Raw genomic sequence first — 21,943 nt, 5'->3', positions numbered from 1 at the left:
ATTTTCTTAGAGGGTGTATCATTTGCTAGTACTTGCTAAGATAAGACAAGTTTTTGGCAAAGGACATATACTTCAAGAAAACAGAGGGTGGGTGGGTGGGGCTAGTACTTGATAAGATAAGATTGATTTTGGCCAATAAAGTATCCTCAAAGAAAATAAAGGGCGGATGGGAGGGGCTGGTATTTGATAAGATACGACTGATTTTGGCGAATGATGTACCCTCTAAGAAAATAGGTATCATATGGCAAAGTCAGTCTTATCTTAACAAGTACTAGCCCCACCCACCCGCCCTCTATTTTTTTAGAGGGTATTTCATTGGCCAAAATCAGTCTTATCTTAACTAGTACTAGCCCCGCCCACCCTCCTTCTATTTTCTTAGAGTGTATGTCATTTGCCAAAAACAGTGTTATCTTAGCAAGTACCAGCCCCGCCCACCGCTTCTCTATTTTCTTAGGGGTTCATTTGCTAGTACTTGCTATGATAAAACTGATTTTGGCAAATGGGAAACCGGCTAAGAAAATAAAGAGAGGGTGGGCGGGCCTAGTATTTGCCTGACTGATTTTGGCAAATGACATACCTTCTAAGAAAATAATGGGTGGGTGGGCGGGGCTACCACTTGCTAAGATAAGACTGATTTTGACGAATGATAGACCCTCTAAAACATAGAGGGCGGGTGGGCGGAGCTAATAATTTTTATAAAGAAAGGAACAAGAGCTTGTGTTGAAATATGTAGAAAATTTTGTGTTTCGTCTAGTTTGTTCTCAAAATAATGGTAGTAAAAAGGGTTGCTGAGGAAACTTTTAAACAGTAAGCGTAAATTTTTGCATAATCACTAAAATACCTAAGACAGAACTTCGCTCGCCCCTAGTTTTAAGATGGCGTCATCAAATTATTATTATATATATATTATTCTTCAAATACATATAAAATTTGACACAGCGACAGACAGTGCTCATGAAATGTCACAAAAGTAGCCAAGATGGACCCCATTACAATACTTCCTCAAATTGTGTTCAGAAAGTAAAAAAAAATCAAAAACCATCAACCTATTTTTTCCAAGATTTGTGCATCCAAAAATGTTAAAATTTGTAAAAGCATTGGATAATTTTTAAATTTTACGAACTCCATTAAACATTTTTAAAAACATCAAAGCACAATAAATATTCACTTCCTAGTGACAAACCCTTAAGGATGACAGGTAACTGATAAAATTTCATGTGATATATATATAAGTATTAGTTCCTGTCGCAGAAACCTTTCAATAAAAAACTCCCGGTCATTAAATCTGGTGACCAAGCTGGCCATCTCCAATTAGGACGTGTAATTTAGTAATTTTCGCTCAAAACTATCTACAGAGCATCATGTAACGAAAAGCAACCACACAAAGACACTGATTTCAATTACCCACCCGTAACTAATAAACCCTCTCGCAATTTACTCCGACTTCGCATCCGTCCGCATTAAAACAACAACAACCGCTTGTCCGACGCTGCAAAATCACCAAAATTGTCACGACTTGCACATTTATTCCGCTGCATCCATGTGCAGTTACGTTAAAGACGTACAAATGCACATTATGCGTCGTTAGCGTCCCGTTTATGTGTTAGTTCACGATTTAACTGCACCTGCCGCCTAATTAAGACGAGATATGCACGCCGTTTAGCGAATTAGTATCTCTCACGTACACGGGAACTACATTAAGTTCACGGACAGAATTGGTACTGTTAGCAAAAGGCCATCATCATCTTGACAAGTGCCGGTGTGCAGCAAACCTTGAAGCCGCATCAAGGGAGGAGATCGGCGTGATTTTTAACGAGGCTAAGCGTCGGGACTGTTACGTCGAGTTCTACTTAACCTAGCTAATTTACTTCTCATATCCTGTTGATTAATCTGCTCTTCCTTTACGGTTTCACGCCCTTCGACACGAGAACTGAAGACCTGACGATTTAGGGGAATTAGGCACGGCGTGGGGAAGTCGGGGAGTTTCTGGCTTTGTTTGGAGGAAATGGTTAAGGGGCTCGTTATCGATAAGGAGGTATTTGTTTTTTTCTGGAGGTCCTAATTAATTAGGTACGCAGATGGAAAGAACGTACAATCGTGGATCGTTAAAAATGATGAAAAGGCGACTTACAGCAAACGAGGAAAAACGACGATTTTCAACAATATGTTTTACATTCATTATACCAGTTACTTATACAGGGTGTTTCATCTACAGTCATATAAATGCCATTTTTATATAAATATGTATGGTGTTTACGAGTTATTTTAAAAATTGCTTGAAAGGACATTTCAATGTAGAAAAAAGAAAACACATTTACTTAAACAAACTTAGTCTAGCTGTTCATGTGTTTGAACAATATATGTATAATTCAAGCTCAAAACTATAATATTCAAGTCAATTGTATTTTCCCAAATTTTCTAATCATAATTTTTTTAGAAAGATAAAAAAAGTGCACAAATTTGTCGAAAAAACCTGAATTATATTAATAAAAAAAAAAAAAAAAATAAAAAAGGAGACCCTTAGTTGAGGCAAATATAGCGGATGATTAATAAACATGCGGCAAAAATTCAGGGAGTTATTCCTTGGGTTATTTTAAGATTTTTTGTCTTTGGATGATTTTCGGAAAGACGCTTTGTTCTGAAGAAAAAAGATACGAAAATCATGAAACGACAAAAAAAATTTTAAAATATTTCAAGGAATAATTTTTGGCCCATGTTTGGTAAACTCCCTATATAAAAATGTATATCGTATGTTTACAACGTCTGGAATCATGTCAAAGTTAAAAGTAAAAATATTTTGAGGATGCAATTTTTATTGCAAGATTACTAATTTAATTAATTACCTACATTTTTTGGTAATTTTGACTTTTTCCAAGCACTTTCGAACTTTATTTAGAGATTTTTTTTGTCGTTTTCGACCTGCAGAAGTTATTTTAGCCCTAATTTCTTCGAAAAATCCAACTATCGCTCCAGAATTTCCAGAATCGTCAAAATGAAATGTAACAATTTTTAGAATGTAATCAAAATTTAATTTTGAAACCGAAAATTTCGAAAGTCTTGGTCTGCCTCCATCAACTGGCTGTTTTTTGTATTAGCTGGTCAAGATTTATATCCCAGAATTATTGGTGTATGTTTGGGCCGTTTTCCGAAAGTGCAAATTGTTCAAACCACTACGAAATTTTTTACTTTTCCCAAGCACTTTCGACTTTTTTTGTTGATATCGGGTTGCAGAAGTTATTACTTTAACCGGATAATTTGCAGTTTTTTCTGGATTTAGCTTATTTATAAAAGTAAAAAGAGAAAAAATCAAAAGTTACTTGTGTTTTAATGCAAAAAGCGCGGATTTTTTGGCAACTTTGCCAAAAGCTCAATTTTTCAATACCCTTCTTGATTCTTAAAAATTTTGACCTTCTTTCGAGCACTTTCGAAAGTTCCAACCATTTTTCCAAAATTGCCAAGATGAAATGTTGTAATTTTTGGGATATGTATTTTAAAAATTTCGAGTATGACACCGAAATCTTTCAAAATTTTGGTCTGGGATCATCAACATGTTATATTTTTCAAATCAGCTCTTCAATATATATATTCCAGTTTGTTTTGTGAATTTTTTTGCAACTTTGTCAATTTTCAACACTTTCAAAAATTACTTAAAACCTTCGTTTCTTCGATTTCCACTTGCAGAAGTTAGTTTCGGTTTCATTTCGTAGAAAATTGCAACCACTTTTCCAAAACTGCCAAAACGCAATTTGGCAAATTTTGAAAATCCAGTCTGGCTCCATTAACACACTGTTTTTCGAATTAGCTCGTCGAGATTTATTAGCTCACAATTATTGTTATTGGTGTATATTTTTAGGCCATTTTCCCGAAATTTCAAAGCCCTTATGAAATTTTTGATTTTTTCCGACCAGTTTCGCAATTTATACAGAAATTTATTTCGACCTGCAGAAGTCATTTTCGTCTTATTTTCTTCGAAAATTCCAACCATTTTTCTAAATTTGCTAAAATACAATGTAGCAATTTTTGGGATACTTAAAAAATTTTGATTTTGATACCGAAAACTTCGAAAATCTTGGTCTAGCTCCATCAACAAGCTGTTTTCGAATTAGCTCATAGAGATTTATAGTTCAGAATTACTGGTGTATTTTAAGGCCATTTTCAAAAAAGTTCAAATTTTCAAAACCCTTATGAATTTTCTAATAATATATGTGTACTTCAAGCTTGAAACGATAATGTTCAAGTCAATTGTATTTTCCCGTATTTTCTAATCATAATTTTTTAAGAAAAATAAAAAAAGTGCACAGGTTTGTCGAAAATGCCAGAATTTTATTAATAAAAAATTAAAAAGGAGACCCTTAGTCGAGGCAAATATACAGGATGATTAATAAACATGCGGCAAAAATTCAGGGAGTTTTTCCTTGGGTGATTTTAAGATTTTTTGTCCTTGGATGATTTTCGGAAAGACGCTTAGTTCAGAAGATAAAAAGATAAGAAAGTCATGGAAGGACAAAAAAAATCTTAAAATATTTCAAGGAATAATGTTTGCCCCATGTTTGGTAAACACCCTGTATAAAAATGTATATCGCATGCTTACAACGTCTGGAATCACGTCAAAGTTGAAAGTAAAAATATTTTGAGGATGCAATAAAAAAGATTACTAATTTAATTAATTAGCTACATTTTGATCAGGTTAATTCCAGTCTTTTGGACATACTGTATATACAGGGTGAGTCACTAATCGCGCAATTATTACAAAATATGCAAAATATGATCAGTCTATACTTGTAAATTATCATGGCATTCATATTTTTTATTTTTGCTTAAACAGGTTGCTCAAAAAAATTAATGAATGAGTCAGTTTATTTTATTGATTAAAGCAGGAACGGCGCACTCCGTTTCCCGAGAAAATTTTGTGAATACAATACTGTTATTGTTCAATTTTCATTTTAAACTAAATAAAATAAGTCAGTGAAATTGGGGAAAGGCGGAGCTAAATTTTGCTTTTTTCTAGTTCTATGAGAAAGCAGTAACCCCGCCCACCCACCCCTTCTTCGTTCCAGTGACTACCCTTAATATTGTTCAGTCCTACCAAGTTTTAATAATAATAATAATATTTATTCATTCAAAATATTCAAAGAAAGAGAACAAAAATAGACTAAGGTGCAGTAATAAAATACAGGGTTTTAGTATTGGATCGGATAATACTAACTTTGTAAGAAATTATTAGTTTCCACTCCCGCTCGACAGGAGAACATAATTAGGCCCGCCCACCCACCCTGCCTCTTTTTCAGTGATTGATTTTATCCAATCAGAATAAAACTTATACTTAACAGAAATAAAATTAGCTGTTAGAATGAAAAGAGAGGCTGTGGGTGGGGCTAATACTTGCTAAGATACGACTGATTTTGGCAAATGACATACCTTACAAGAAAACAGAGGGTGGGTGGGCGGGGCTAGTATGTGATAGGATAAGACTGATTTTGGCAGATGAGATATATTCCAAGAAAAGAGAGGGTGGGTGGGCGGGGCTAGTATTTGATAGGATGATACTGATTTTGGCAGATGAGATATATTCTAAGAAAAGAGAGGGTGGGTGGGCGGGGCTAGTATTTGATAGGATAATACTGATTTTGGCAGATGAGATATCCTCTAAGAAAAGAGAGGGTGGGTGGGCGGGGCTAGTATTTGATAGGATAAGACAAATTTTGGCACTTTTTACATTGAAGAGCATACATTAAATATTATTGGACTATACAGAGTGTTTTGTTTTCGGGAGATAACACACCACTTGTTTTTTTTTTTTTTATTAAAACACTATATTTGTACCCATTCTTATTAGCCTCTTCCCAGACTTTATAACCATAGTTTATTTACGAAAATCTATTGTGACGTTGCCATGTTATTCCAATTTCACAGAGGAAAGCGCTTTATTGTGGCATTAATTACTTCAAATTTTATACAGGGTGATCAAAAAATGACAGATGAACTCGATATGTTGTTACGAAAGCTCTGAAGAAATCGAAAAAAAAAATAGTTAAAAAAATTTAAAACTAAATTTTTAAAAATATAAAACTTCAAAGTTGAAGGATTTCGTAATTCTGATATGTTTTAATGTGAATTTAATTGACAGTCTAAAGTTCTGATGAAAATGGTCGAAAATGAAATCTGCCAAAGGTAAGAAATGACGTTATTATTCAACTGTCTAAAAGGATAATACTGATTTTGTCAAATAACATATCCTCTAAGAAATTACAGGGTGGGTGGGCGTTGCTAGTATTTGATAGGATAAGACTGATTTTGGCACTTTTTACATTGAAGAGCATACATTAAATATTATTGGACTATACAGAGTGTTTTCTTTTCGAGAGATAACACACAACTTGGTGTTTTTTTTTTATTAAAACAGTATATTCGTACCTATTCTTATATTAGCCTCTTTCCAGACTTTATAACCATAGTTTATTTATGAAAATCTATTGCGACGTTGCCATGTTATTCCAATTTCACAGAGGAAAGCGCTTTATTGTGGTATCAATTAATTCAAATTTTATACAGGGTGATCAAAACATGACAGATGAACTCGATGGTACGTTGTTAAGAAAGCTCTGACGAACTCTAAAAAAATAGTTTAAAAAAATTCCAAACTGAATTTTTTAAAATATAAAACTTCAAAGTTGAAGGATTTCGTAATTCTGATATGTTTTAATGTGAATTTTATTGACAGTTTAAAATTGTGGAAAATGAAATCTGTCGAAGGCAAAAAATTATGTTATTTAATTGTCTGTTAGACAAGCATTTCATTAAAACAAATCAGGATTACGAAGTTTATTCTTCAACTTTGAAGTTTAATATTTTCAAACGTTTGGGACAGACATGTTTTTAACCATTTTTTCGAGCTCTTCAGAGGCTTCTTAATAAAGTAACATCGAGTTTATCTGTCATTTTCCATTACGCTGTATACAGAGTGTTTATGAAAAAATCTAAAACGTTACAATTTTCAAATATCGATATTCCAGTTTGTTCCAATAAGAAAACCCTGCATTTTATTCTATTTTTGTTCTCTTTCTTTGAATATTTTCAATGAATAAATATTATTATTATTATTACGTTAAACTTTAAAAATAAATCCAAAGCGATTTTTTTTTAAGCTTTCTATCCTAAAAATTTCCATAATAAACTACAGTAATAATGACCACTAAGAGGTCTATCTAAATATGTTTTTGTTATTTTGTTACACCTTAAAAAACAGAACATTCGGTATAATTGAAAATAATAGCTGTATGACTTTTTTTCTACTTCTCATAATGAATGAGATACCGAGGAGTGCTGGCTTAGTGATTCACCCTGTATATAAAAAGTTTTTTCTTATTAGTACGATTTTTGAAACAGTTGTAAATACGAAATATCTTAAATTAAAAAAAAAACTTCGTAAGTGAAATAGTTTTTAGTTCATGTGCCCGAAAAACTAAAGAAAAATAAAGATTAATTTGTTTTTAAAAAATGAATAACAATACTGTTTCTAAAATTGGCCATTATGATCCAAAAATAAATTTTCAAAATTCTGGGTCGACGAATTTTCCATCTACAACATCAATAATTACAGAGACCGCGGTCATTTTTTCTAATCTTAATAGAGATTTAATTCAAATATATTTTTTAGTAAATCTATAGGGTGATTCAGAGCACGACTGAATAATTTTAATGGCAAAATATGTCAAAAATTTCGTTGAATATCAAAATTAATTTCCACTGTGGCCAATTATTTAAAAATTATTTTTTAAAAATTGTGAACTTTCTATATTTTTGAAAAATGATCATAATTTTAGTAAAATTATTACATATTTTTTGTTATATAATTCGCTGTCAAAATTATACAGTAGTGTTCTGAATCCCCTTGTAGATTTCCAAATTTTCAATTATGTATTTACTCTCTTGAGCTTTGTAGTTGAGAACTTATAAAAACTAGTATCTAAGTATTATTTCTGAAGTGTAAAAAATATTATTTGGTTGTTGAAAATTGTAAAATGTGTCTACCTACTTGTGTTTTACGTAAGCGAGGACACCACCCTGTATAATATTGTTAGAAAATAGGGATAGAAGCATAGCCAAGCATGTGCTAAAGCTTGTGAACAGGACCTACTTTTTTACATAAATAGTAAAAGGCAACCAAAAATGGAAACCAACAGGAACTTTTAATTAACTGTGGCGATAAATTCCACTAACTAATCCATTTGAAGCTACTGTTATTCATTTCCTGATGTTTATTCATGTACTGCATAATTTTTTTTTCGTTTATGTTTACAACATAAAAACGAATACACTTGCATCTAGTGTAAAAAAAATGCAAACCCGCATTTCAAACGAATCCACGTTCGTCCGTTTAATTTCAAATCAATGCCTATCGGAAAATCCCGTTCTCTCGTTCTAATATCCATCCACGTTCATTTGACCTAGTAAAATGTATCGACTAGGGTACTCCAACCAATAGTTGGGATTCCAGTTGCATACATCGAGCTCCAATTTAATGTTTAAATTTTAAACAAAATAAAATTCCTCCAAACAGTAAAAGCCCGGAATTTTACGTTCCATATTCACGGCTGCACGTTTATTTCATTTTTATGTAAATCCTGAAAATTCCGTGTCGTTTGGCGTAACTTGTAAAATACAATTTACATTTCGGGCAAACGTCACCGTAAAAATAGAGCGATTAATCAAACCGGCACGTCCGATTCCGATGGCCCTTTCGCCGAAATTAGTCACCGTCTCCCCACTATGCGCTACCAAACCATTAGCAGTTAGTAAACAAACTCGAAAGAAAACATTCCAGTTACGCAAAAACCAAAAAGTGTCACAGCAAGAAGAGAATTAATTAATAGGAGACCCGAAAATCCGTGCGGGCAACGAAACGATGAATTATCGCCCATAAAACATCGCTCCGTTTCCCATTTGCGGGAAAAATCATGCCCTACACACGTGACGTCACTAATTCGTTTCACATTCGACCGACATGAAAGTGCCCGACTCTCAATTGCCGCAAACAATGTAAAACGATTGTTTTGCTAAATCGAGTCACAAATTCAAAAGCTCCGGCCATAACTCCACAAAGAGAAATCTCGCGCTATTTCATATTTATAGGCCGGGCAAAAAACAGCTGCAGGACGCGAGTGAATTTTTCAGGAGGAGCGTGAGCTCTCGGAACGACTGTTGTGTAGTTTTTTCGGATACATATATTATAAAGTGTGTCGTCGGGGACTCAACTTACTTGTGTTTTGTTTAGGCACGTAAGGGGATAGAAGTCTTGTTCTCTTCTTCTCATATCCTTTCTGCGTTATATCACCTGAAACAAAAAAACATATTAGCGAAAATCGCACAAAAAACTTGTCTAAATACAGCTACAACGTGGTCGCGGGTGGAGTGGAACTGCGGTTCTCTGCGGAATCCGCTCGTCGTAGAAGGAATAGCGTCACTAGGCGTAGTCGCCGCCTTTTAATTACATTTCTGCGACTCCCCATTTGAAATGCAAATTTCACCCATGGCAACCAGTGGCGGAGTAAAGTTGGCGCAGTGTGATATGACATGTAATTTCAAAGCCGGTCGGCCCCTATCTAATAATTCGGGGCATCAGCCATAAATAATGGCAAATGGTGTGCAAGTGCGGTTAAAATTGGGAAGTTCGCATGAAAATATGACGCCGTTAGTCGAATAAACATTCTCCGAACGAGCTCTGAGACGAAATTTACATTTCGCCGAAAACTAAATATTAAATGATTATGCACAATTAAAGCGGCAATCCGTCCCAGCTCCGATTATGTAAATGGTACTCGGTGCCCGTTCATGGGTTATGCGCTCGATTGTGCGGAAAGCGCTCTCATTACGACGCGTTATTAAAACGGACGGACGCACGGACCAGCGACGGACACACCAAAGTTCGAGATTAGCCTCCCCCCGCTCCAATTAAATTTTCACGGCAACAGAATTTTCTCCTCCAACTTCAGCAGCGGCGATTCTTTCAGTTCCAGCTCGTTCCGTGACTTTAATTAAAGCATTGTTGTTGGTTTTCGAACTTTTTGTAATTAAATACCTCATCTTCGGAACGAATTACAACTTTTGCCTTTCAATATTCATCAGGCATGCTAAAATTGAAAACACTTGTGGTTCCAGCGCGGAACGGAGGGTAAGTGTTATTGATGAAACGCTAATACCGAGATTAATAGCCTTTGTCCACTTCGATTCAAAAACGTCAAAATCCGGACAGCAAATCGATGGTCCGTCATAAATCAAGCGCTCATTACCGGCGACGGTCTGTTTATGGAGCATCACAAACACACGGGCGAAATTCGACGAATGCACACAGGGTGGGTTAATTAAATTTGCTCTGACGTGCACTGAAGGGTCCAGGTGCATCAAATAGCGTCAATGGAAAACGTATTGTTCGGATTTCTTCGCTCCTTTGAACTAATTTTCGCTACGTTTGCACAGCCAGAGAACAAATAATACTTTATTTCGTCTACCCTTTATGTGTGCAAAATCTTCGCTGATGTTGACCCACGGAAGGTTTTGTGGTAGTTTGCTCAAGCAGACCTCAAACATTGTTATAATCTGTCTCCGGCATCACGATTTACGATTCCGTGATTTTCAGCGTTTTTACGGGCTTTTTTATGCAAATGTGGACATTGTTTTAAGTTTTTCCGAGCCATAAATCCGGCGCTTGCGGGTGTGAATCCGGAAATAGTGCACTCCATGTGTTCGGTAAACGCAGTATTCTCTGTATACGAAACGTCCGCAGCCGCAACGCCTCCATTTTATTTAATCTAAGAAAAACCAATTTCTTTGTGTTGTAATATTTTTTTGTTATTGCAGCTGGAAGGTTGCGCCATAAAAATGTGGTCTCGTAATAAAGATAAAATGAGCTTTAGAGATAAAGTCGCTATAGTGGCTGCAATTGACTTTGTCGACTGACGACATAAAACCAGAAACAACCACCCGCAACAATAGCATTCAATCGCGGCCTGCTGCCAATCCTCAAATCGCCCTCGACGTCCTGTAAGGTGTTACGTAACGACTTCGACACGTTCTCATATATAGCCCATTAAAAACCGGGCCGCCCGTAAAAGTTAGAGCTTATAAATGCGCGAATTGAAACCGTAAACTTCGTAATTTGTTGAGGGTCGGTAGCCGGCATCGAACGTATTCATTGCGGACTTTTACAGCGTTTTGACGTTTACGCGGGCGAATTAAGACGTTATGCGGATTCCGCTTCCGGGCGTTAAACCAGAGAACATGGAGAAGCGTCATAGTTGGCAACAGTGTTTGTTTCTAACTAGGAATAAAATTAACTAGGAAAAATATTTTTAACGACGCGTTTTACTTTCGACAGTTCGTCGTCTGAGAACTCGTTTGATCTACAGACCACAGCGCGCTCAGGCCAATGTCGACTCTAAGCGTTCGGAAACGATTTGATTTATAAGCTATGATCTGTGATGTAATACACATCCTAACCGGTTTCGACCATAATTTCTGGCTGTTTCAACTTTCGAATTCTAAGTTTTTCGAAATTTTAGTTTGGGGATTTTTCAGTTTACTCCTACTTATTATTCAATTTTTGAATTTTACAATTTCTCAATTTTTCAATTTCTCGGTTTTCAGTTTTTCTCTTCAATTTTACGATTTTTAAATATTTCGATTTTTCAATTTTTGACTTTTATAAATTCTTTATTTGTCGATTTTTCAATTTTTTAATTTCTCAGGTTTTGGACATTTCAGTTTTGGGATTTTTCAGTGTACTTGTTATTCAATTTTTCGACTCTTTGGATTCTCAGTTTTTGGATATTTCAGTTTTGGGATTTTTCAGTTTAATCAGTTTTTCTTTCATTTTTCAATTTTTCGATATTTCAGTTTTGGGACTTTTCAATATTTCTGTTCTTCGACTTTTCCATTTTTGACTTTTGGATTTTTCGATGTGCCGACTTTTTACTTTTTCGATTTTTAAATTTAAGATTTCTCAATTTTTTGGTATTTTAATTTTTCAATATTTAAAATTTTTGATTTTTCGATTTCTCGATTTTTCATTTCAGCTCTTCCATACTTCAATTTTTCAAATGTTTCGATTTCTTAATCTTTCGATTTTTCGACTTCCCGGTTTTAGATTTTCTGTTTTTCAATTGTCGTTTTTTCAATTCTTCGATTTTTAAATTTTAGATTTCTCAATTTTTCATTTCAGTTCTTCGATATTTCAATTTTTCAAGTTTTCGAATTTTTCAGTTTCGATTTTTTATTCTTTTGTTTTTCGACTTCTCGTTTTTCAATTGTCATTTTGTCAAATTTTCGATTTTTTAATTTTTCAAATTTGACTTTTATAAACTCTCAATTTTTCGATTTTTCAATTGCTCGATGTTTTGATTTTCCCATTTCTTGACCTTCGAGTGTTATTTTACATGTTCAATGTTTTAAATTTTAGAGTTTTCGATTTCTGGATTTTCTGATTTTTCGCTTCTTCAGTATTTCTATTTTTCAATATTTCAATTTTTGACGTTGCTAAATTTTCAGTTTTCCGATTTCTCAGTTAATCTATATATTTTTGATTTTCCCATTATTGACTTCAAATTGTTTAATTTTTTGTGTTCTTCAATCTTCGATTTTTCGAATTTTTTTTTTGCTTTTCGATTTCTCAATTTTCTAATTTCTCAATTTTTGGATATTTCTTTTAGTTTTGGAATTTCTCAATATTTCGATTCTTCGACTTTTAGATTTTTCGACTTTTCAGTTTTCCGATTTTTCAATTAATCGATGTTTTGATTTTTCCATTTCTTGGCATTCGAGTCTTACGATTTTCCTGTTCTTCAATTCTTTAATTTTTTGGTTTTTCAGGTTTTTGATTTTTCAATTTTTCGATTTTTTAAGGTTTCTATTTTCGACTTCACTTTTTTGATTTTTCGATTTTTCAGTTTTAGGATTTTTCAATATTTCAATTCTTCGGCTTTTCTATTTTTGACTTCTGGATTTTTCGATGTGTCTCCCTTATTACTTTTTCGATTTTTCAATTTTTGGATTTTTAAATTTTAAATTTTTCAATCTTTTGATATTTTAGTTTTTCAATATTTCTTAATCTTTCGATTTTTCGACTTCCTGGTTAAATGTTGTTTTTCAATTTTTTATTTTGGCCTACTTCGGTTTCTCAGTTTTTCCAATTTTTCACTTTTAACTTTTTGTTTGTCGATTTCTCTATTTTTCGACTCATCAATTTTCGATTTCCCGTTCTTTTGATCTTTCAATTCTCAAGTTTTTTGATTTCTTGATTTATCGAGATTTGGATTTTTCGATATCTTGATTGTCAATTTCTCAGTTTATAAATTGTTCAATTTTTAACTTTTCGATTTTGGCCTACTTCGGTTTCTCAACTTTTCGACTCCACGATTTATTGATCTTTTGATTTATCGATTTGTCAATTTTCTGATTTCCTAATTTTTGGATGTTTCGTTCAATTTTGTGATTTTTCAGTTTTTCGATTCTTCAATTCTTCTTCTTGTTTTCAATTTTTCAATATTTCAGTTTTAGTATTTTTTTAGTCTTTCGACTTTTCAATTTTTCGTTCTTAAATTTTAGATTTTTCAATTTTTCGACTGATTTATACTTCGATTTCTCAATTTTTCGATATTTTAACTTTTCAATTTTAAAATTTTAGGTTTTTCGATTTCTTGAGTTTTCAGTTCTTCTATATTTCAATTTTCCGACTCCCCAAAGTTTTGATTTTTTTCAATTCTTCAATTTTTCGATTTTTCAGATTTCTGATTTTTCAATTTTTTAAGCTAAAAATTTTTCGACTTTGCTTGGTTAGTTTTTCGATGTCTCAATGTTCCAATTTTTTAATTTCTCAATTTTTTGGGCATTGCTTTCAGTTTTGGGGTTTTTCAGTATTTAGATTTTTCGATTTTCGATTTTTGTACTCCTGGATTTTTTTATTTCTCGATGATTTTTTACATTTTGGATATTCAATTTTTCGTCAAAACTTAGATTTTTCAATATTTCGACTTTCTCAACTTTTCAACTTTTCGATGTTTTAATTTTTCAATTTTCAACACTCTAAGTTTTTAGATCTCTTTTTGTTTTTTTTTGAGATCTGGACTTCTCGATTTTTTCAATTTTGCGATATTTTACTTGTTCAATGTTTTAAATTTTAGAGTTTTCGATTTCTGGATTTTCTGATTTTTCGGTTCTTCAGTATTTCTATTTTTCAATATTTCAATTTTTGACGTTGCTAAATTTTCAGTTTTCTGATTTCTCAGTTAATCTATATATTTTTGATTTTCCCATTATATCCTCGATTTTTTTAATTTTTTTTTTTGGTTTTCGATTTCTCAATTTTTGGATATTTCTTTTAGTTTTGGGATTGCTCAATATTTCGATTCTTCGACTTCTCGATTTTTCGACTTTTCAGTTCTTCAATATTTTTTAATTTTACAAATTTCGACGTTGCTAAATTTTCAGTTTTGCGATTTTTTAATTAATCGATGTTTTGATTTTCCCATTTCTTGACCTTCGAGTCTTTCGATTTTCCTGTTCTTCAATTCTTTAATTTTTTGAGTTTTCAGGTTTTTGATTTTTCAATTTTTCGATTTTTTAAGGTTTCGATTTTCGACTTCACTTTTTTGATTTTTCGATTTTTCAGTTTTAGGATTTTTCAATATTTCAATTCTTCGGCTTTTCTATTTTTGACTTCTGGATTTTTCGATGTGCCTACCTTATTACTTTTCCGATTTTTCAATTTTTGGATTTTTAAATTTTATATTTTTCAATCTTTTGATATTCTAATTTTTCAATATTTCTTAATCTTTCGATTTTTCGACTTCCTGGTTAAATGTTGTTTTTCAATTTTTTATTTTGGCCTATTTCGGTTTCTCAGTTTTTCCAGTTTTCCATTTTTTCGTCTTTTGATTTTTCCGCTTTTCCAATTTTTCATTTTTAACTTTTTGTTTGTCGATTTCTCTATTTTTCGACTTCATCACTTTTCGATTTCCCGTTCTTTTGATCTTTCAATATCTCAATTTTTCAATTTTTTCAATTTTTCAGTTTTTTGATTCCTTGATTTATCGAGATTTGGATTTTTCGATATTTTGATTGTCAATTTCTCAATTTTTAAATTGTTCAATTTTTAACTTTTCGATTTTGGCCTATTTCGGTTTCTCAACTTTTCGACTCCACAATTTATTGATCTTTTGATTTTTCGATTTGCCAATTTTCTGATTTCCTAATTTTTGGATGTTTCGTTCAATTTTGCGATTTTTCAGTTTTTCGATATTTCAGTTTTGGGATGTTTTTAGTCTTTCGACTTTTCGATTTTTTGAGTTCTGGATTTGTCGATTTCGCGACTTTACTTTTTGGATTTTCAATTTTTCGTTTTTAAATTTTAGATTTTTCAATTTTTCAACTGATTTATACTTAGATTTCTCAATTTTTCGATATTTTAACTTTTCAATTTAGAAATTTTAGGTTTTTCGATTTCTTGAGTTTCCAGTTCTTCTATATTTCAATTTTTCAATTTTCCGACTCACCAAAGTTTCGATTTTTTTCAATTCTTCAATTTTTCGATTTTTCAGGTTTTTGATTTTTCAATTTTTTAAGCTAAAGATTTTTCGACTTTGCTTGGTTAGTTTACCAATTTTTTAATTTCTCAACTTTTTGGGTATTTCTTTCAGTTTTGGGGTTTTTCAGTATTTAGATTTTTCGATTTTTTATTTTTGTACTCCTGAATTTTTTTATTTCTCGATGATTTTTTACATTTTGGATATTCAATTTTTCGTCAAAATTTAGATTTTTCAAAATTTCGACTTTCTCAATTTTTCAACTTTTCGATGTTTTAATCTTTCAATTTTCAACATTCCAAGTTTTTAGATCTCTTTTTTTTTTTTTTTTGAGATCTGGACTTCTCGATTTTTTTCAATTTTGCGATATTTTACTTGTTCAATGTTTTAAGTTTTAGAGTTTTCGATTTCTGGATTTTCTGATTTTTCGGTTCTTCAGTGTTTCTATTTTTCAATATTTCAATTTTTGACGTTGCTAAATTTTCAGTTTTCCGATTTCCCAGTTAATTTATATATTTTTGATTTTCCCATTATTGACTTCACAAAATTTCAAATTTTTTAGTTCTTCAATCGTCGATTTTTCGAATTTTTTTTTTTTAGTTTTCGATTTCTCAATTTTCTAATTTCTCAATTTTTGGATTTGGAATTTCTCAATATTTCGACTCTTCGACTTTTCGACTTTTCAGTTCTTCAATATTTTTTAATTTTACAAATTTTGACGTTGTTGAATTTTCAGTTTTCCGATTTTTCAATTAAGCGATGTTTTGATTTTCCCATTTCTTGACCCTCGAGTCTTTCGATTTTCCTGTTCTTCAATTCTGTAATTTTTTTAATTTTCAGGTTTTTGATTTTTCAATTTTTTGATTTTTTAAAGTTTCTATTTTTCGACTTCACTTTTTTGATTTCTCTATTTTTCGACTTCATCACTTTTCGATTTCTCGTTCTTTTGATCTTTCATTCTCTCTATTTTTCAAATTTTCAAGTTTTTTGATTTCTCGATTTATCCAGATTTGAATTTTTCGATGTTTTGATAAGGGAAAAAAATATGGTTTAAAATTCTTTTGACACATTTTTCTGAATTTACGAACCAAAAACAAACACCTCTTGTTATTAGATGAGTGTTCCAAACCCTGCACTTCCAAACTTTCAACTCCCAAACTACACAGACCATGCAAATTCTTGCCCAGGCGCCACCGGACCTACTTCCCCACCGTAAATAAACTCGAACTACCACCCGAACTCCCTTCTTTGTTTCTTTGTTTAAACAATTATAACTTGCGATAATTTATGGAACACATAAATCCAGACTTATCTCGTAAAAAGCACGAGCGGGGAGATCAGACCGAGACAAATAACGTAGAAGCATCAAGACAAAGATTTATCTACTAGCAAAAAAACCCACCTCCGTCCAGTTTATTCGCAAAACTCTCATGATCCCGACTTTATTATATATAAATCACCCCGAAACGGAAAACATCAGCATCGCCAATACGTCGAGGAAATGCGAAATTATCGAAGCGATTTATTAAACAATTATGGTCCGCAGCGCGGGGGAACGATGCGAAAAAATGTCCCTACGAAACTTTGGCTCTTTCCCAGATTTAATCTCGTTATGTCGTCTGGAAAAAATGAATCTTGAAGGATTTGTCGCTGCCTCGAAATTCGCCGTTTATCGTCGATTATGAGGAATGAATTTTCGTTTATCGGCTAAGGCGATGGAACTGTTAAACGCGTTATTAAAAAGTGAATGCTGATTGATGAGCCTATAAAGGAGCTTAACAAATGCTGTCGTTCCGAAGGAGCGGAACATCTGCAGATGTTTATGAGTTGTGACGTGACGTGGAAACATTCGGGTTTATTTTTTCCTGGAGGAGTTCCATCGGTGGAATTTTTCTACTAGATGAGTGCACTTTCCAGTAAAAATTTGGAGGAGAACAAGATTAGTGAATTTAAAGAATGCGCAGAGAACGCAGATTCTCTACATTAATTTTTTTTTTCCTGATAAAATTGAGTTGTCGGAATCTGCATTCCGAAAAACTCATTTAATATCTAGACATATAACCGCTTTAAAATGCCCGTAATATAATAATTTTTCAACGAACGAGCATTATGGGGGCTCTTCGTCTGATTTGAACGTTATTCTTTGCGAATTTAAGCCCGATATTAATTTTATTCTCCTGACGGGCTTCAAAAGGGTAATAGACGTCTACTTGTTTGAAGGATTTTGCCTCACCTCTTGAATAATTTCCATATTTTAATAGACAGACGGAGATTTTGTTTGGCAGGAATTGTCACCGAACGTAAGAATTGCCACTTCCGGAATTTTTCCCGCAACATTTTGTGGAGAGGTTTGCTCACTTTATGACACGAACTAACTTAAGGCGGTATTACTCGGTTTGGTTTGGGACAGTTTTCATCCCATTTGAATGTTTTATTTTTGATGCTCAATGTAAATTGTTGAATTGTGAAAATTGGTCTAAAGTTATTTAAACAGCACTTTCCTGGCTCTTGAAGTCGGGTATAACATATTCAGTTTTGTCAGATAATTGTAAGATTCGATTTAGAGATTTTTTTGCTGATAACGCAGTAAAGAGATCCATCTGGCGAATGACTAATTTTATGTTTTCTCGACGTTTCTCCATTTTATTACACAATTTTTGGTTTCTTTATTTCCTTTATTTTTTTGTTGTTTCTTTCGATTTACAATTCTTTATTTATTCAATTTTTCAAATTTTCAGGCTTTCATTTTTCAATTCCGTGATTATCAACGTTTATAATTTTTCAATTTGCAATTTTTGGGTTTCCAGTCTCCCAATTTTTCAGTTTCTTTAATTTTCAATATTTTGATTTTACAATACATATTTTTTTTTCTTATTTTTCACTTTTTCGAATTTTAAGTTTTTCGATTTTTCGTTTCTTCAAATTTTCATGTTTGATTTTCACTTTGGACATTTTTCAAGTTTTAATCATAAACTTTTTCGATTTGCAATTTTTTAATTTTTTTTTTCACATTCTCAGTTTTTAATTTTTGTCATTTTCACTTTTTCGTTTCCTCAATTTTTCAAGTTTTTTTATTTTTCATTTTCTCGATTTTTGTAATTTTTATTTTCTCGATTTATATCACAATTGTCCGTTTCTTCAATTTTTCAAATTTTCGGGTTTTGAATTTTCAGTTCGTCCATTTTTCAATTTTTAAATTTTTCACTTTGCAGTTTTTGGATTTCCAGTCTTCCGATTTTCCAAATTCCTTAATTTTAAATATTTCTATTTCATAATACATATTTCTTTTTTTTTTTTGATTTTTCACTTTTTCGATTCTTGAGATTTGTCAAGTTTTCATTTTGTAATGTTTCGTTTTTTATTTTTGATTTTTCAATTTAACAATTTCTCGACTTCCAAAATTTTCAATTTTTCCTTCCTTCAATTTTTCGATTTGCATCAGTTTTTTAATTTGGCAATTTTTCAATATTACAGATTTTCATTTTTCGATTTTTCAGTTTCTCAATTTTTCATTTTTCCCTTTTCCAATTTTTTGTTTCCGATTTTAATTTTTCATTTTCCCGATTTTTTAATTTTCACTTTTTCGATTTTATATCACAATTTTTCTTTTTTTGATTTCCTTTATTTTTTGTTGTTTCTGTCGATTTTACAATTTTTCATTTATTAAATTTTTCAAATTTTCAGGTTTTTTCAATTTTTGTTCAAATTCTCAAGTTTGATTTTCACTTTTTACATTTTTCAAAGTTTTATTATTATATTATACCTACACTTTTTCGTTCTTTTATTTTTGATTTTTCAATTTTAGAGTTTGTCGACTTCCAAATTTTCCAATTTTTCAATATTACAATTCGATTTTTAATTTTTCCCTTTTTTTTTCGTCCCCTAAATTTTTCAACTCTCCGATTTTTATTTTGCATCTGCCTGATTTTTTATTTTTCATTTTCTCGATTTTATATCACAATTTTTGGTTTTTTCATTTCCTTAATTTTTGTTGTTTGTTTCGATTTTCCAATTTTTCGTTTATTCAATTTTTCAAATTTTCAGGCCAATCGATTCCAATTCGTCGATTTTCCAATTTTTAAATTTTTCAGTTTGCAGTTTTTGGGTTTCCACCCCTTTTTTACTTTTTGGATTTTCAATTTTTCGTTAAACTTTATATTTCTAAATTTTTTTCCAACTTTTCGATGTGTTAATTTTTCTTTTTTAAAATTTTTCATTTTTTTTTATTTCTCGATGTTTCGATTTTTAGATTTCTCGGTTTTTCGATGTTTCGATTTTTCAGTTATCCTATTTTTAATTTTTTTTAAACTCTGGAGTTTCAGTTTTTCGATTTTTAAGTTTTAGATTTTCGAATTTTTCTTTTTTGATTCTTTGATGTTTGGATTTCTCCATTTTTCAATTTTGCTATATTTCAATTGTTCAATGTTTTAAATTTTAGATTTTTCGATTTCTAGATGTTTTGATTTTCCAGTTCTTCAATATTTCTATTTTCCAATTTTTCAAATTTTGACGTTGCTAAATTTTCAGTTTTCCGGTTTTTTCAATTAATATTTTTTTTATTTTCCCGTTTCTCGAATTCACAGTTTCAATTTTCCAATTTTTTAATTTTCAAGTTTTGACGTATCTGAATTTTCAGTTTTCCGATTTCTCAATTACCTTATCTATTTTTTGATTTGCCCATTTTCGACTTGCCAAGGTTTCGATTTTTCAGTTTTTCAGTTCCTCAATTTTTCGATTTTTCAGGCTCCAGATTTTTCAATTTTTCATTTTTTTAATTTCCCAATTTTTGGATGTTTCGTTCGATTTTGTGAGTTTTCTCAGTTTTTCGATTCTTCAATTTTTCAATTTTGGAATTTTTTAGTATTTCGTCTTTTGGATTTTTCACGTTCTGGATTTTTCGATTTCTCGACTTTTTACGTTTTGGATTTTCACTTTGTACATTTTTTAAGTTTTTATTATACACTTTTTCCAATTTTTCAATAATACAATTTCTCATTTTCCCATTTTTCACATTCTCGAATTTTAATTGTGCCCTTTTTCAATTCTCCGTTCCTGCAATTTTTCAACTCCCCGATTTTATCACAATTTTTTATTTTTTCATTTCCTTAATTTTTGTTGTTTCTTTCAATTTTCCAATTTTTCGTTTATTCAATTTTTCAAATTTTCACGCCAATGGATTTCCAATTCATTGATTTTCCAATTTTTAAATTTTTCGGTTCGCAGTTTTTGGGTTTCCACCTGTTTTTTACTTTTTGTATTTTCAACTTTTCAACAGTTTTATACTTCGATTTCTTAATTTTTGTCAACTTTTGGATGTTTTAATTTTTCCATTTTAAAATTTTTCAATTTTTTTTTATTTCTCGATTTATCTAATTCAGATGTTTGGCTGTCTTGATTGCTCAATTTCTCAATTTTTTTCTATTTCTCGATGTTTCGATTTTTGGATTTCTCGATTTTTCGATTTTCCAATTTTTCGATGTTTCGATTTCTCAGTTATCCGATTTTTCAATTTTTTTTAATTCTGGAGTTTCGATTTGTCGATTTTTCAGTTTTTCGGTTAAGTTTGAGATTTTAGAATTTTTCTTTTTTGATTCTTTGATGTTTGGATTTCTCCATTTTTCAATTTTGCGATATTTCAATTGTTCAGTATTTCTATTTTACAATTTTTCAAATTTTAACGTTGCTAAATTTTCAGTTTTCCGATTTTACAATTAATATATATATATATATTTTTTTATTTTACCGTTTCTCGAATTCGCAGTTTCGATTTTTCAGTGTTCGACTGTTTTATATATATTTCGATTTGTGAATTTTTCGAGTTTTCAATTTTTTGAGAACTCGATTTATCGCTTTTTCGTTTTTTTACTTTTTGGCTTTTCGATTTTTGAATTTTCCGATTTTTCAATTTTCCAATTTTTTAAATTTTCAAGTTTTGACGTTTTTGAATTTTCAGTTTTCCGATTTCTCAATTAATCTATTTTTTGGTTTTCCCATTTTCGACTTGCTAAGGTTTCGATCTTTCAGTTTTTCGGTTCCTCAATTTTTCGATTTTTCAGGCTCCAGATTTTTCAATTTTTCGGTTCTTTAGGTTTGCAATTTTTCGGCTTTTCGATTTCCCAATTTTTCAATTTTTTAATTTCCCAATTTTTGGATATTTCGTTCAATTTTGTGAGTTTTCTCAGTTTTTCGATTCTTCAATTTTTCAATTTTGGAATTTTTTAGTATTTCGTCTTTTGGATTTTTCACGTTCTGGATTTTTCGATTTCTCGACTTTTTACGTTTTGGATTTTCAATTTTTCGGTTTTCACAATCTTTCAACTTTTCGATATTTTATCGATTTCTCGAGTTTTCAGTTCTTCTATATTTGA

General features: G+C 31.4%; 1 protein-coding gene across 9 annotated transcripts in view; it reads right to left on the bottom strand.

The window, feature by feature from the left end:
• Positions 1 to 21,943, bottom strand: part of LOC135139543 (disco-interacting protein 2) — a 309,775-nt gene that overhangs the window by 76,743 nt on the left and 211,089 nt on the right. For all 9 annotated transcript variants that reach the window (XM_064069816.1, XM_064069817.1, XM_064069819.1 and 6 more), the window contains one exon: positions 9,260 to 9,334. In XM_064069816.1, coding sequence (XP_063925886.1) covers positions 9,260 to 9,334 — 75 coding nt within the window. The remainder of the gene's footprint in view (positions 1 to 9,259; positions 9,335 to 21,943) is intronic.

The sequence above is a fragment of the Zophobas morio genome, unplaced genomic scaffold (assembly GCF_036711695.1).
Source record: "Zophobas morio isolate AGI-343-1 ecotype UQ-CSIRO unplaced genomic scaffold, CSIRO_AGI_Zmor_V1 ptg000031l, whole genome shotgun sequence".
Classification (NCBI taxonomy): domain Eukaryota; kingdom Metazoa; phylum Arthropoda; class Insecta; order Coleoptera; family Tenebrionidae; genus Zophobas; species Zophobas morio.
The sequence above is the reverse complement of the archived record's forward strand: the minus strand, read 5'-3'. Positions and strand labels throughout refer to the sequence as shown.